The sequence below is a fragment of the Manacus candei genome, unplaced genomic scaffold, assembly GCF_025592945.1.
Source record: "Manacus candei isolate 608988 ecotype Guabito, Panama unplaced genomic scaffold, ASM2559294v1 h1tg000013l, whole genome shotgun sequence".
Classification (NCBI taxonomy): domain Eukaryota; kingdom Metazoa; phylum Chordata; class Aves; order Passeriformes; family Pipridae; genus Manacus; species Manacus candei.
Genome location: NW_026138061.1, coordinates 2314611 through 2330754, shown reverse-complemented (window position 1 = coordinate 2330754; position 16144 = coordinate 2314611). Strand labels below are relative to the sequence as shown.

General features: G+C 37.7%; 1 protein-coding gene across 1 annotated transcript in view; it reads right to left on the bottom strand.

The window, feature by feature from the left end:
• The window catches only part of COL14A1 (collagen type XIV alpha 1 chain), a 116374-nt gene that overhangs the window by 57263 nt on the left and 42967 nt on the right, over positions 1–16144 (bottom strand). The window contains exons 12-19 of the mRNA XM_051778456.1: positions 13412–13557; positions 11964–12093; positions 8653–8792; positions 6914–7040; positions 5802–5941; positions 2627–2759; positions 1387–1458; positions 526–668 (exon numbers count right to left, since the gene is read on the bottom strand). Of these exons, the coding sequence (XP_051634416.1) occupies positions 526–668; positions 1387–1458; positions 2627–2759; positions 5802–5941; positions 6914–7040; positions 8653–8792; positions 11964–12093; positions 13412–13557 (1031 nt within the window). The remainder of the gene's footprint in view (positions 1–525; positions 669–1386; positions 1459–2626; positions 2760–5801; positions 5942–6913; positions 7041–8652; positions 8793–11963; positions 12094–13411; positions 13558–16144) is intronic.

The following is a 16144-nucleotide window of genomic DNA, read 5'->3' as shown; positions in this document are numbered from 1 at the left end:
TGCTGTCCTTACTGTGACATGCTCAGGTCAACTAGAAGTATGAAAACTCTGCATTTGAACTTTAATTACATTGCTTTAGCATAACATAAGACACTTCAGGAAGGAGTAAAACTGCTGAAGGAAAACCAAAATTACTTAGGACTGTCCTGTACAAATATTTAAGTGTCACTTAAACAAGAGAGAAAAAGGCCTAGGAATAAAAAATAAAATTAAACATAAAACGATAAAAAACCAAACTTGGACAAATTTTAAAAATACAGGAAAAAGAGGACAGCCAGCCTGTCTTTTAACTGTGACTTCATTAACCAACTGTGTGACTGGGCCCTGATCTTACATTTGACTGCTGCTACCTGCAGTGCAGCAGGTGCTATACAATTAGAACTTTGAAGTTCAATCTCACAGTAATACCAAACACAGATCCTTTACTAATTGCAACAAAAGTGTCATATAAGAACAGATCACATCCTAGCAATTATTAAACAAGCTTATGAAGGCAATTACAAAAGCCATACAGACCATTCTTACCGCTTCCTCAGAACGGTCACCCTTCGCAGTGAGATAGGTCACTCTGAACTGCTGGACACTATAATCTGAAATGTCCCACGTCACCCTCAGACTTGAGGTTGTTTCATCATCTATAACAAGGTTTCTGATTCCTGTTCGAAAAACTAAGTCCAAAAATATTTAATTAATATTTTCTCAACTCTATTTTTAGATTTGAAATAATTTAGATATTGTGCTAATTATCAACAAGTAGCTGCAAGCTCTGCTGCAGTCATGGTGGGTCTGCAGGTCCTTCATGGGGCAAACCCATACACTTCAGTCATACTTGGGTTTAATAACATAAAAATTGTAAGCACTTATTCAAATAAGTTATTCCATACTGCCATTAACATATATTATCCTATCTGCTTTGTTTATCTTACTTGGATTATGGAGCTTTAGAATAATCAAAACTACAACGCTTCAGAAGATAAATAATCCAGAAACATTATTCCTTAAAGGTCAGTCTAATTCCAGGGAAAAGAAACAGAACACCCAAAACTAAATTCTGAAGAGTTTCCAAGCTCATATTTATAAAGGGAAAGATAAATTCTATCTTAATTTTCCAAATTAATCTGTGTACTCCTACATAATACCACTGGTATCATTCAGAGTCCCTACACTGTGTGATGGGTTGGCTCCTCATCCACACGTGGCAGGTGCAGGAAGTTGTCCACACACAGAAGGGTGGTGCAGGAGAAGTGGTGTCCCTTCCCATCAGAAAGTGGGGTTATCAGCTCCTCAGCAGTATCACAGCTCTCTGCTCCCAGACCTAGTGGTGCCTGTGGGGAGCCTCAGTGCTGTGCACTCAGCATTTAAACTGCTGGCAGTTGCTCTGCTTACCTGCTGTGGTGGGCTCAGAGGTTGTGGCACTGGTAGTAGTCGCTGTGGAAGGCATTCTGGTAGAACTTGCAACTGAAAAACAGTACTCAGCTCACTAACAATTCAACAAGACATGGAAGTCACAGTATTTTTCTTGTATTTCTAACTATGACAATGAAACTATTTGCTCACACATACAAGTATTCCCCACGCTTCAGGCATTTCAGAGACTACAAGGGAATTATTCATTTAGGTTACTTTAGGCCCATATATTTGCAGGATTAGCACTTAGATCTACAGATAAGACACAATTATAAACTCTACAATTAAGTAACAATGCATATATTTTCCCAGATTTCTGGCTGAATTTCCACCTTGACCATTTATTAAGGTTGTCAGATTAATTAAATTGAAAATTTTTTCAGAGTGTTTTATTTCTGTCCAAGTAAAAAACAGAAAGTACACTCAGCAACACTGGGCAACATTAGCATAATTTCAATGGGTAAGGGCTCTTGCTTAATAGAAGGTTCAAGATTAGGCCTGCTATTAAGTTGCTGAAAATCAAATAAATTTTTGAACTTATACATAAGAAATACAGCTGTTTACTTAACCAAGTCATTATCCATAAAAAGAGAATAGAACAATCTTCCTGAAATACTGGCCACTGTTTTGATTATAAACCATAAAATACACTGTACATGACTGTCAAATTTTATCTTTGTTACTGTCATATTTATGTCACAGGATGCCTATGTAAGCTGTTTTGGACCATTATTTCAGGCAAGAGTGAATACACCAGTGAGTATAAATTACATAAATAAAAAAAGTAAAAAATTACATAAATAATAAAAGTAAAAAAATACTGAAAATTCCAAACATCTTAAGTGAACTTCCTGTAAATTATTTACTTTAAAACATTTAACACAAATCTCTTCCAAAATCTTATATATCTTCTCATAAGGAACTTTGTTCAAAGACTAAATATTGAAATGTAAGATGGAACAATATCTACCCAGCTCCAAAGGTTATTAATACCACAGGTCAGACAGAGAGCCAAACCACCATTTTGATTCAAAGCCATCTCCACATAATATTAAACAAGAAAAGCAAAAAATACAGTCAGCAAAGCCCTGGTGCTAAACCACCACATTCTTCAATATTATAGCTACCCAAAGCTAACCATATTTTATATATAAGCTATAAGCATCAAATCTAAATCACTTAAACATCTTTAAAAATTACAATCAAGAGTTTGTCTTACATGTAGCTCCCAGAACAGCAACAACTTCACTTTCAGTTTCATCATCAAAAACTGCCAGTAAAGAAACTTCATATTCTGTGTCGGGCAACAAACCCTCTATAACGTGACTGTCTGCATCTCCATTTATGACAACCTAAGTAACACAGCAAGATTAAAGAACATCAGTTCTGCATTTGATTCATTTACATTAACTGACTAAAATGAAGGAAGGAAAATTAATTCTCCTTTAAAATAAATTATATCTACACTCAGATCTGCCCAAAAAATTTATTAGCCATATTGAAATAAAAAGTATCACAGAGTACATCTGGGAAAAAAACACTTAAGAATATTTTAAATGTATAGTCTCATGCTTTCACCCACAACTAACTAACTAATTGCTAAAGCTGAACACATGCTTTTTTTTTTGAAAAATTACTACAATTCAAAACAGTTATCAATTAAAGCAATATAAAAAGGTAGATTAACTTTCATTCACACCATTCAAGCACTGTTACGACAAATGCATTCAGCATCTCCACAGCCTTACAAAATGCTGTTTCTATACCAGAACTGTAATCCCAGTTATGATTCCACATTTCTGAATGCAACTTGAAAGAATATCTGCTGCAGACTTGGAGATTAGGAGAGATGTCCTGATGAGAAGTTTGCTATATGGTGTGAAGTGTTAAATAGTAATTTTCCTTATTTCTACCTTTGACAGCAGCAGAAGATTCACATGTGCAATGTTAACTGTAAGCAGAAGGTTAATCACTTCGGATTTTTTTGTGTTTCCTTTATTTTATTTGAAGATATCAACAGATGGGGAGGAGCTGGAGCACAAGGGACTATAAAGCAGAGTGCTTTAGGAGCCTGAGCAGTAATTCTGGCAAAATGGGCTGACCAGTTTTGGGAATAGTTTTTAGGTTATGCAGACAGATACTCCAATAAAACAGCCTTTTTCTAGGTTAACACTGCCAAGTTTTTAAAGGTGGTCACTATATACACAACATCAAAGTTAGATTTATAACGAAAATCAAACAATAGATATGTGCTGCAATCTACCGCAGTGGTTAGCAGAAACAGTGAATCCCACTTCATTCTTTTAACTACCACAGGAGATTTCCTGAGTTGGTCCTGGGGAAAAGGGACCCATAACACAATTTGAGATCAGACCTTCGGAACTCAAATACAAAAATCAAAAGCAGAAAGAAATGAGTTGGGGCCATGCCTTCTACAACTATCAAGTAATGAATCAGGCATCCCATGCTGCGCACTTTCTGGCACAGATTTTCTCAGGAAAATTTCAGGAACAAGCTTTGAGTGAAATTAGCTGTATACTAAGTAGATACAGGCAATGCCTTCCTTTTCAACTCCCCAGAGCCTCTAGTTGTGTATCAAATATTTATAAAATATCTATACATTGTTACTGTCTCACACTTAATTTTGGCATACTTTCTGAAGCATCACCCTCCACTCCCTGCCAATGTAGCCCACAAAAAACCATCACAAAGTGCTGAACTTTCAAGTGGGCAGGACAAAAACCAGAAAAAAGCACACAAGTATAACAGCATGCATTCTCTACTGTAAAGGTCACTCTTAAATTTATTCTGGCTCTTTAGTGCTAACACCCCACTGAACCCTCCTTACCCATCAGCAGTGTGGGTGAAGTGAACTGAGAGGTGTGTAATTCACCACCACCCCCTGACCCCACTCAGCTAATTGGCAAGTTGGGTCTTGGAATAAAGACAGAGGGAGTGCATGTTGTTTCTCTGCATGACTGATCACTTAGCTGGGAAAGAAGCTTAAAGAGGGAACAGCCCGGAGGTATTGTGCTATCCTAGACCTGACCCCATTAGAGAGGTCATGCAAGGAGAACAAGAAGGCAGCTTGGGCGTTTTTAATATTTCAACATGCTAAAATATTAGGGCCTCCAGCAGTTCATAGTGAATACAATGAAGAAGTGGAACCTTAGCAGTTCAAATATTTCTTAATAATTTATTCTCACACTCAAAGAACATAGATACCTTGAATTTCACTTTAAAAAGCACATGTCTTAAAGGGGTTCACTGGCAGCTACTCACTGGAACTTAAATAGAAACAAATCAGTTCATCTACTGCAGAAGAAAGTGCTAGAGAATGACCTATGTCCACTCACTCATCTGCCAACTCCTTCTTTTCCCTGCTCAATCCTCTAATTTCTTTCTTTCTTGCATGAATACCTCTCACTAGGTAAAAGGGAGGAAAAAATTAGGCTAAGTTAAATTTACAGAAAAAAATGACACATAATCTAAGCTAAATCGACTGCTTTCTGCCCTAATGGATGACAAAACAATGCATGAGACCTAGGGCCAGGTGGGAAATGTCATCTTTCCCCCTGAGTTCTGTACCCAGATAAACAGTTTGCAGATGTGGCCTCTTCTCACATTGCTGATGCCAAGAGAGCAAGATGTTTGAGAGTCATTAAATACTGAAAAGTACAAAAGAAGCCAAAATGATGAGTAAATAAAGAAGGAAAGGGAAAGAGGAAATGAGGTAGACTATGAAAATTTGGGAAAGTGAGAGAAAGTGTCTGTTTTCTTCTATTTGGAAAAAGATAATAAAAAAGGAAAAGCTAAAGGGATGAAAAATCATTTAAAAATTCCATCTGATGAAAAGGGCACTATGGATGAGACACACAAGGGCTTAAAGCAAAAGATACAGCATGAGGGGGAAAAAGAGACAGAACTGTAAAAGAGGAATAAAGGAACAATATAATAAATTTACTGTCTGTAAACTTTTCCCTTTGTAACATTACATAACTAAGGCTTCACAGGCAACTTTACTGTGGCAAGCACATTAGACAAATTTTGAGCTTTATGCTACTCTTGCTCAGCTACTGCCACCATTTTTACAGCAAAGTGAAGAACATGAACGTCTGAAAACTGAAGTGACATCAAACAACAATGCTAGTTCTGTGGCAGTTGGAACATTACAGATAAGATTGATCATTCACAAAAGATCTCTTCTTTCCTCACTTCCTCTTCAAAACGAAACTGGAATATTGGTTTGATTTTTGTTTAGAGAGCTTTGCAGAGGGGCAGAGTTCTTTGTAAATCAGCTGGACATATTTAAATGGCAAAAGTTGCAGCATAGGTGTCATTAGAATGGAATTTGCTCTTCCTTTTCACCCCCTCAGAAAATTAAGGCAATTTACCTCTTCAGATTCCCCCCCATCCAAAGGAATCCATGCCAATCTGTAAAAAGCAATATTTGATGAGGTGGGCTTCCAGCTGACCCTAAAACTATCTGTTGATGCTTCATCAATTTCCAAATGCTGGGGAGCTGGAACTCTTTCTGCAAAATATTAGACAAAAGAAAAGTGTGAGTAAATTATTCTCAGAGACTTCCATAGATGGCAATGTTAGACACATACCATTTTACCTGCAGTTTGTAAAAAAGAGTATAACATGAGAGGTAGGCAACAAAGGTACTAGAGAATTCTTTACACAGTTACTTGTACTTAGGGAAGTGGGTCTGTAGTTTGGGAAGGGGAGTAGACTCTACCTATTCTAACTGGACAAACCTCCTTGTCCTCTCTTCACTGATGGAGCTGCATTCAACCCTCAGTCCCTCTCCTTTGCTCAGAGCTCTATGCACCATGCTCTTTCCTTCCATCTCAAAGCAAAGTCCCAATCTCTGCCCTTTTTTGGACTCTGTGTCTATTTCCATTTGCACTTTGCATGTGAGTATCAACCTCTGTTCCATACCTATCTTGTTCCTTCCTCTTTCACCTCATCTTTCTCTTTCCTCCCTCAAAGTCTTTCTCTTCCCATTGTTATGTTGGAAAGCATTAATATGTGTCATTGGCTGTTTGTTTGATGCAGAACTACAGTTACAGAAACTATAACTATGCTATACAAACTACAGGAACCTTAAATGCCTTATATTTTCTCCTTTTGATGTAGTTCATCTGTACGTATATAAGGTTCTACCCTTTAGTGCCTAAATAGTTCACTGGTTAAATGTATGATTCAAAACTCATTAAACTTCAGCTGGAGATACAAATACCATCACACTGAATAACGCTTCAGAATGCTGTGGAGATGTTTTCATGATGTCAAGAGATTACTCATGTGAGTAAAGAGGCAATTGACTCCACAATAAGGGAGCAAAGAAGCCAAAAACACCAATGAAAATAACAGAAAGTATTCCATATATCTGAATTCACAGCCAGAGACACTTGCTGTAACTAATCTTACTTTCCAATAACGTAAGAGAGTATAAAATTTCTTCTTGGAAAGCCTTCAAAAGCTCAGCAATACTTACTCGTGGTAAAGCTGCCAGTAAGCGGTTCAGATTGTCCTTCATCATACAGGGAGAAAATTGCAACAGTATACTCTGTAAGGGGTGCCAAACTTTTCAGAGTATGGGTTGAAACACGACCAACTTCCACCTAGAGAAAGCATAACTTGCAATAGATATTGACCACACAATACATTATCAGTGTCTGAAATTCTGCTGGGTAATAATCATACAGAAAGAGAATGTCATGTAATCAGTAGAGAAATTCTGTGAAACTAGTAGCAACTCAGGGCCATAAGAGCTGACAAAATCAGTTAAAATAGACAAACTACAGAAAAGGAAAATTTTGCTTATGACAAACCATGGAAAAGGAAAATTCAGACTTGGTAGCCTAACTCTAGCTAGCATCAGCACTGATGACTTTTTGAGCTATTAAATCCAATCCCTTATCATGGACAAAGACTGCATAAACCGTGACGTTTAACATTTGCCAAGAGACAACATGACAGTTACACCTGGTCTCTCCCCAGGATGCAGTTAACTGACTCTGCCAGGGACATAAAACTCAAAGCTGTATAAACAGCTTATCTGTCCAACTATTCAGTGTCATGTAGCTCAGCACCACAGAGGAAGTGCTACCAATGCAGAGCAAACAAAAAAATGCCACCTGCTCTTTGAACAGACGCAAAGGAAAAGTGAACTGAACATTCACTTGCAATAAAAAGCATAAGTATCGGGAGCCTGAGATGTTCAAATACCACTGTGAGGAGTACAATCAGGCATATTATCTATATTAAGGGTAATCAATAGGAAGAGGTCAAATGATTTCTAATTTAAGTTTTAAGGGACCTAGAAGACACAAAAGACACAAAACATTGCACTGGTATGCTCCCCTCCAAAGCTGCCAACTGTTTCTTCAGGTTCAATACAAATATTCCATCTCATATGGATGAAAGGCCAGATATGTCCCAAAAGAAACATAATCACAGATAACTACTATTAAAGACTTTTTTTTATTTGAGGTCTAAGTTATCCATGACAACTTATTTTGTAAGGGATCTGGACTGTTTTCATAATCAAACCCACTCTTTAAAATTTCTGTATTTTTTCAGATTTCTGCATTAATATTTCTGTATTAATCATTCCACCACATTTTTCATTGTATCACAGAATTTATGCTGCTAAAAGGTATTATAAAACACCTTCAATAACAAGTCATTACTAAATACTGCATAAGCAAATTATTAAATGCAAGAGTGTAAGTTAGAACAACTTGGTATCATCTCAGCACTCTGTTCAAGCCAAATCCTTTTTCTAGGAAGAGAGTTTTCAATATATAATTAGAGCAATAAATGTTAAGGAAATGTGATGAAGCCTTCAGTCTTTTTGAATAAGCTTGAGTCCATGACATGATACATCAAAAGACTTATAATCTGAACTGAACCAAGAATAAATATTTGCATACCATACATTTAGTCAAGATCATGCTCGTACAGACCATTGTTCACTTGAGTAGTTTCCTTCAGTAGTGCCCCAGCAAATGACTGTTCTGACATGTAAGAAGTTCAGAGTACTGTCCCCCACAAACACATATATCCAATACCAACAAACTCTTCTTTGCACCAAGCTGCAGAATTCTCTAGTGAATCTTTTTTTACAGCTTGTAAGCTTGTAATTTTTCTTTATAAACATTATCCTTAATAATTACAGAAGTTTGGGGAGGTTTGAGATTGGTTAAGGAAAAAGAGGTGCTAATAATTTACCTCATTGGTTTCTGTTCCATCTGTTTTAACATACATGATGCGATAGCCATTTACATTTTTGGAAGCAGGATCCCATGTTAGCTTAGCACTACTGTGTCCAACGTCAGAAAATCTCAAATTTGCTGGTGGACTTAGAGGCACTTGAAATGAAAAGAGATAAAACCATGAAAGTGATTCCAAGTTTTAGCTGTGTCTTGAAAATAAATAATACATTTTCCATTCAAAAGTTTTTATCACTAACATTTCCATTAAAAGACCTACATCAACAGAGATATAAAAGTACTTAAAGGCAGGTAAAATGGCTTAGCTCTTCATTGGCACAGAACTTTCAGTTTTGCTAAATGCATCTCAATTTATACTGAAAAACAAAGAAATTATGCAATTGTTCATTGCAGATATCACAGTAAGACCTAGCTTACACAAAGCTTGCAATAAATTTGTGTTAGTATTTGTGAATTAAGTTAATTCAACTAGATCTTTATCCTATATGCGTTTGTTTTTTATGTGTATCCCAGCAAAAATATTTCTTGACCATAGTATATTGGCAAAAAACTTTCTGAATCCTAAAAGTTCCTGACATAAAAGTAAGTTTGTCCAAAAAGTATAACTAGCTCAGAAGATTTCCAAACATGCTATTTTTTTACCTTTACTTGATCTTTTCTCTTTTACTACAGAAAGAAGCTGTTTCCTAACGGCAACCCCAGTCAAAGACATATTTATCTACTATTTATTCCTTGACTGTCATGGGCTGAAGGAAAATGAGGTCATGCAAGAGAAAGTCTCAGATTTCACCCACTTTTCTGTCACACCACAGAAAGCAATTTGTGCTGTCTGTTACTCTCAGCAGTAGGTTCTGTATTAGCCCAACATCTGCTACTTTCCACTGAATTGTGAAACCTCTCCCTATCCATCCTGCCTTCACACACGCACTCCTCTCCAATCCATGTGGACAGATAAATATCAGCACTTCAGAAGCTGCTTCCCTCACACAAGAGCACATGGGAAAAAGCAGAGATTTTAAACCCCTCATATATTATGTGGGATCTTTAGCCATGTATCAATTCAGAATCTGCAACCAGCCGAGGAACAGTCAACTTGGTTCTGAGAATAGAGAAGACGGGAACACACTGGAATTGTACTAAATGGGTTTGCCACACATTCTGGCATTCAGTATATTCCTCTGAGTCTAGTGAAGGGAGTATCACGTGCTGGCTTTCCTTTCTACTTTCTGTCAGTTGTGGAATGCATTTCACTCCACCATCCAGGTCATACAACAAAATGCTTCAGTCTCAGCTCTTTTTTGGAACTAGTCTCCTGACGACTTTGCTCTCAATCAGACAGGCAGTCCTGATGCCAGACTTACGTGATATTTACAGTGAGTCTTGGATGAATCCTGGCCCCAAAATGAAATTAAGCCCCAGAAGGAGCTTGATGATCATATCTCTGTTTGGCATGGAGAAATGTTTTGCTACAGTAACCAAGATGATACAGTGTGTAGAATATTATTTACTAAATACAGATTATCAGATACTACACGTAATACTACAGCAAATTTGGCAGATCACTCTTCAGGCAGATATAAACTCCAGGAAGAAAATACTAAGAAGCCTATTCAGAAGTTGTAAGCCAGAAATAACCACTGAAAGAAAAAAAAAAAACTAAAAATAAAAAAAGTAGTTTAAATCAGAATACGGACAGTGAAGATATTAGTGTTGAACACTGACAGGTGTGATCACAAAGAGCTTTCTTCCTCCTAGATTGCCTCGCTGCCTGATCCATCAAAGCCTGTTAGCAGAGAGCTTAATTGAATAGCTGTATATGAAAGAATCAATCTTTTTTCATATTACAGTGCTAAAGATCAGAGATGGCTGCATTTTGTCAGTCTAAAAATAAATGAAGACTGCAGAGGAGTTAGGGTTTTTTTTTTATTCTGGTCTGGTAGCAGCAGTAATATGATGGGCTGACTAATATATGTTACTAGCTTCTGTGATCAGACAGCGGCCAGGAAACCTCAGTTTGTGCCAAAGTATCTGGAATTTGTATGTGATCTTCCATCCAATGTGTTAGTCAGGTTTAGTGCTGTGCAGTCTCCAAGATCATATGGTATGAAGTGAATTCAGGCTGGCACAGTCATAAACTACATAAACTACTGTTTAGGAGAAATGAAAACCAGATATTGGGCAGATATCAACCAAAAGCCAGAGTGGGGGGTGCAGGCATGGAGGCGTGTGTGAGACAAGGAGTGCGACACAAAGAGAGGGAGAAAGGGACAGAGCCAAAAATTCGATCTTCCAGCAGGGAATCCTCTACACTCATTTCAAGTCCACAAACATGCCCAGGTTGCAGTAATTCACTATTGACACTTGTCTGTCTACAAATGACCTACTAGAGAAGACCCAGCAAACACCATTCCTAGAGCTCCTTCCCCTATTGCTTGCTGATCTTACAAGCAATTGCTCTGGGCTTTCCTTTTCTTAGCATTCACATGCCCGAACTTCTCTCACCTATTAAATGCAAGTCACTTTCACATTGCCCAAGTCACTCATGCCAGGAGTACAAAACAAGAGGATGCACTCACTCCACTGCTGGGAGCAACATAGATGTCACTGAATGCAGTCCCAGAAATAGCCCAGCAGCAGCACAATCACTTATTTTCATATCCTTTGTCTTCCAAATGCTGAGGCTTTTTAGGGAGTTGACATAAAGGGCTGTGTACAGACTGCAGAGGACAGAATTTAGCTGGCAAAATTCTTGCTGCTTATTAAAAACACATCATCTATCATGAGTGCACAGGCACTTTCCAACCCTTTGTTAACCAGATGTTGGGCAGTAGGGGTTGGACAGAAATCTTGTCTTTGTTTCTTTTCTGTCTGTACTAGTACTGAGCCAGAGCAATGACTTTCTCCTTCTGAGTAGGCTCCCCCACACACCTGGTTCTCTAGCTACAGGAGGCTAAACAGAGCAATCTCAATTTAGAGCCAATCAATTTAGAGCTATGCGATGACCTTCAATCACCATCGGCAAGTTTGGAAAACTGTCAGTAATTCCACCAAGATCAGCATGGGTAACCGTAGTACCACTACCAACAAGAGAGACAAGTTCACAATTCTGTTGCAAAAACAAGCTGTTTTGTAGAAATCCTCAGCCTCTGTAAATTAAGCATTCACTCAGAGAAACTGAAGTACAGTTAAGAGCCCAATGGACTATTCAAATCAGATTTTAAAATCAAATGCCTGGTCTAATATGTTCAGAGACTGTTTGGAAGGTCTATTAACACTGAACTGATAGATGTATAGATATGTGCTACCTACATGTAGTTTCTTGTCCTGTAAGGGGATCACTGGCTTCTTCTCCGAACATGGCATAAACTGTGACTGTATATTCTGTATTTGGCAACAGTCCATCCAGTTCAAGATCTGTTGAGGCCTCCCCAATTTTTATCTAAAAACCACATAAAAAAAAGACACATTATTTCTGAAACAGTTCATAATAGGGAAGAATACTAATTACACACTTGAAATTAGATATGTGATCAAATGCTCTGCTGAGCGTTTGTCTGATACTGTGTCTGCAGAACTTTGCTCAAGATTTGGGGATATTGCACAATAATTGAAACATCAAAATTGTCAAAAAGCCAAACACATAGGTAAGAGGGCTTTAAAAGTCACTACTCATACTAGCAAAAACAAAATTGCTAGTTCTCCAGAACTAAGGTCTTTTCATTTCCAGCTACCTTTTGTTTCATCTTCGGTCACAGACCTGAAAATCACATGAAATCACTGGAGGAGCTGATTTCCATTCCCAATGAGGCTCAGATTTGTTGCTGTTTGAGGTGTGCATCATTTTCCTTCTCCACCTTTCACAGAGAGCCATATGGACTGACTATATTTATTTCTTTAAGGTAAAGCTTAGGCCTCCTGAACCACCTAGTTCTCAGGGAGGCCCCATTTTTAACAGAATACAGTGCTCACAGCCACTCATTTATCAGACAGCACAAGTCTATACCAGCTTTCAGTAGCTTCCTGCACTGAAAGCTCACATGCCCCTGCATGCTTTTGAGTGTTTTTGCTTGAACGCAGATGTTGTACATAACCTTAATTACACATACAGAAACTTGAGCATAAAAACTTTAAAATCCTAGATCAGAAGTTCCGTTGGAACTATGCTAGCAACTTTAGAAAAGTCTATTGGTTTTACTATTTTAGTGACAAAAGACTAGACTTTGCCCTGTCCCACCTTCTTTTCCTTCTAAATAATGTGTTCTAAAATCACTTTTGATGGAAGGCATTATTTTTAAATTTAAAAGTAAAGGCTGAACAGAACTAAAAGAAAAAAACAATGAAGGTCAGACCTACAAATGGTATTTACATTTAAAGGCCCTGATGAGAACAAAAGCTAAAGTTCATATTCTTCAGATAGCACACTTAGAAAATATCTTAGTTTTACTTTACTTTCTTTCTTCCTTTGAGTGTTAGTCTTATACAATGCTTACAGTATCATCTCATACATAATTTCAAAAGGGTCACTTAAATACAGCTGAAGTTGTTGCATTTTTATGACAACGACATATAAAAATAACCAATTGGCACTTGCACTTTATTCATAGTCTGTGACATATACAGTACTTGATGTAGTCATGGAAAAAAACTGCAAAGTATTTGCCGATCAAGTTGGAGGTTAAAGGACACATACTAGTTTATTCTTTAAAAGACTGATTTTTTTTAATAACTGCTATACAAATGAAAGCACAATACATCACCTCTTTCTCATCTGCTGCCAATCCTTCTGTGAGGGGAGCATATAGGATCATGTAACCTGTGGCACCCGCTACTCCGTTCCACTTCACTCTCATGCTGCCCTGCGACACATCGTACAATTGCAGATCCGATGCCATTGGCAAGGCGACTACAGTGGAACAAGAGAGAGTCAATTCAGTTGTCTCACTTGAACAACCAGCTATTATTCAAAGAGTTTATTTTACCCCAGGAAACACAAAGGAATACAGCTATCTCCACGCATGGGAGTACTGTCTGTATGCTACAACTATGAAGAGATGATTGGTACATAAGAGATCGCAGAACTAGACAAACAAGGAAATTATGACCTAAACCAATTCTAATGCCAGGGAAGAGCTATGCCTTAGAAAGCATTTCAGCTATTTGTCCTAAATGGCTCTGAATACTTCCATTAGGAGGACTGCTGTTCTTTGAGCACCAAATTGCACCAATTGCTCTGTTCTGATCTCACCCTTCCTCCTCCCTGATCTGAAGGAGGATTACCAATCGCTGTTGAAGAATATGCAGGGTTGCTATTAGGAACCAGTAGCATTTTTAAGGGATGGCTCTTGCTAGGAATAGGAATAGTTCCCAAGCCAGAGTATGGGTGTGACAGCCACAAGGTACAAAATCCTGGAGAAAATCCGGGATGAGAACATTGCAAATGTCAAAATATTTAGACTATAAACTGTTGCATGTTTAAGGCCTGGACTGTTCAAACTGGCTCCCAGGCCTGTGTCAGTGGGATAATGCAAATATGGGCAAGATCATCCATTGCAAATCATGGTGAATAATAACCTGGCAAGTGAGAGCAGGCTGAGTGATATTCAACCAATATTAGGAGGTTTACTTGTGAATTTAAGGTGCTGATACCAGAACATAGCACCAATCTGGGTTCCTGAATATTTATTTGCATTTCTGTAACTCTTTAGAGTAGCATTTTGCACTTCCCTGTTGTCTTCACTTTCTTCCTCTCACAAAATAACATCCCAAGGTCTCTTAACTGCTGTTACACCATTTACAGATCCCACCAAAATATCCAGTCACTGGAGAGATATGAGGGAACTTTGACTTCTCTTTTGGAACTTCTAAGTCCCTAAAATGACTGAAAGGGTCTGAAAAAAACAGAGGGCTATTGCTAACTGATATCAAGTCTTTAATATTAGGAACTCAGAGAGACCATAATAAGCTGGATGTTAAGCTGCTATTAAGCTCTTCTTTGTATACTTCTGAAGAATCTGATCTGCAAACAAAGATTCAGCAACAAATTCTAACTACAGTCACAGAGCTTCACTAATCTCCTTGTCCAAACAAAAACTGCACCCTGTCTAGTTGATTTCTCCAAGAAATAATTTATCCCTTACACTGTGTTCAACAAGCTCTAACAGAGCTCTTAACTCCCCATGTACAACACCAAGCTAGCCTCTTGTTCATTGAGGCCGTTCACTCAGTCTGTAAGTGGTGGCAGAACTTCAACCTACGCCTCTCTTTAGGTTTCTACTTCCAGGTTACCCATCTACATTTCCAAATCTTTAATAACCTACCTCCATCCTATTTAAATCCTTGTTCTTGTGTTGATTTATATTCCTATGAATTCTCACAACTCCTCTCATTACAGGGAGAAACTGCCCATGAATATTTTCAAGTGTACTTCAGACTCTGCTCAGAGCTCCATTCAGATCTCTGATACTTACAGCAAGAAACTACATGTTGAGATATCCTGAAGGCACTTGGTTCCACAGTGTCTCATTCCTACTCAAACTGCCCCAGAATCAGAGAGAGAGTATCCATCACCTGTCCTTTTCCTTATTTTGACTCTAAAAATCCATAAGAAAAATATTTCCTAACTTGTGACTTGTATTTTATCTCTCAACAGGAACTGGAAGATATCCTGGCAATAGATATATTAGATAATATATCTAGATAATAATAGATTAATGAAGAGGTGACTGGAAATAAAACAGGATTCTTATGAATCCGCGCCTCTTACCCTCGATTCCGATATGATCAACTCATACATTTGCTTTGAAAAAACTTCTTACCCCTAACATTAGCCTTATGCCTATGGCATACCAGCCTTCCTATCTCCTATGCAGGCCTACCCCCCTACCTAAGACACTCAAGGAAATGTGCCTGAATCCAAAAGGGTTACTATGGTATTTTCTACTGGAATTTTCAGCTGAGGAGTTCAGAATCTCAAATATGAATATCTAGTAGATAATGCTGGTTTAGTTTATTCCAGTTGGTTTTAGTCAGTTTAATTTATCCATGTTACTAGAATAAACTAAACCAGGTAAAATATATATTTGCAGCAAAATTAAAACATGAACGGATTTCATATTTATTTCAAATTAGAAGCAACCATTAAAGTCACAAAACATTCTAATTATCTGTACATTATGCATATACATACATCTGTTTAGATACCTGTAAACCATTTTCAGTGTTCCATATGAACACAAATGCAATTGGTGACTACTTTCATCTGTCAGTATCTCACACAAAGGCAGGAATGTAAAGTACAATTTTCCATAATTCTCCATTAGGATAGTAAAAAATACTTCAAAATTGCAGATATTTTAGCATGTGGAGTGATTAATACTTGCACATGTCAAACTATTACTTCCAACACACTATCGAAGACAGATGTATAAATTGCTTGATGCTGCATGACCCTGGGGTGTGATTTGATCACATCTCAGAAAGTCAGCAGGACT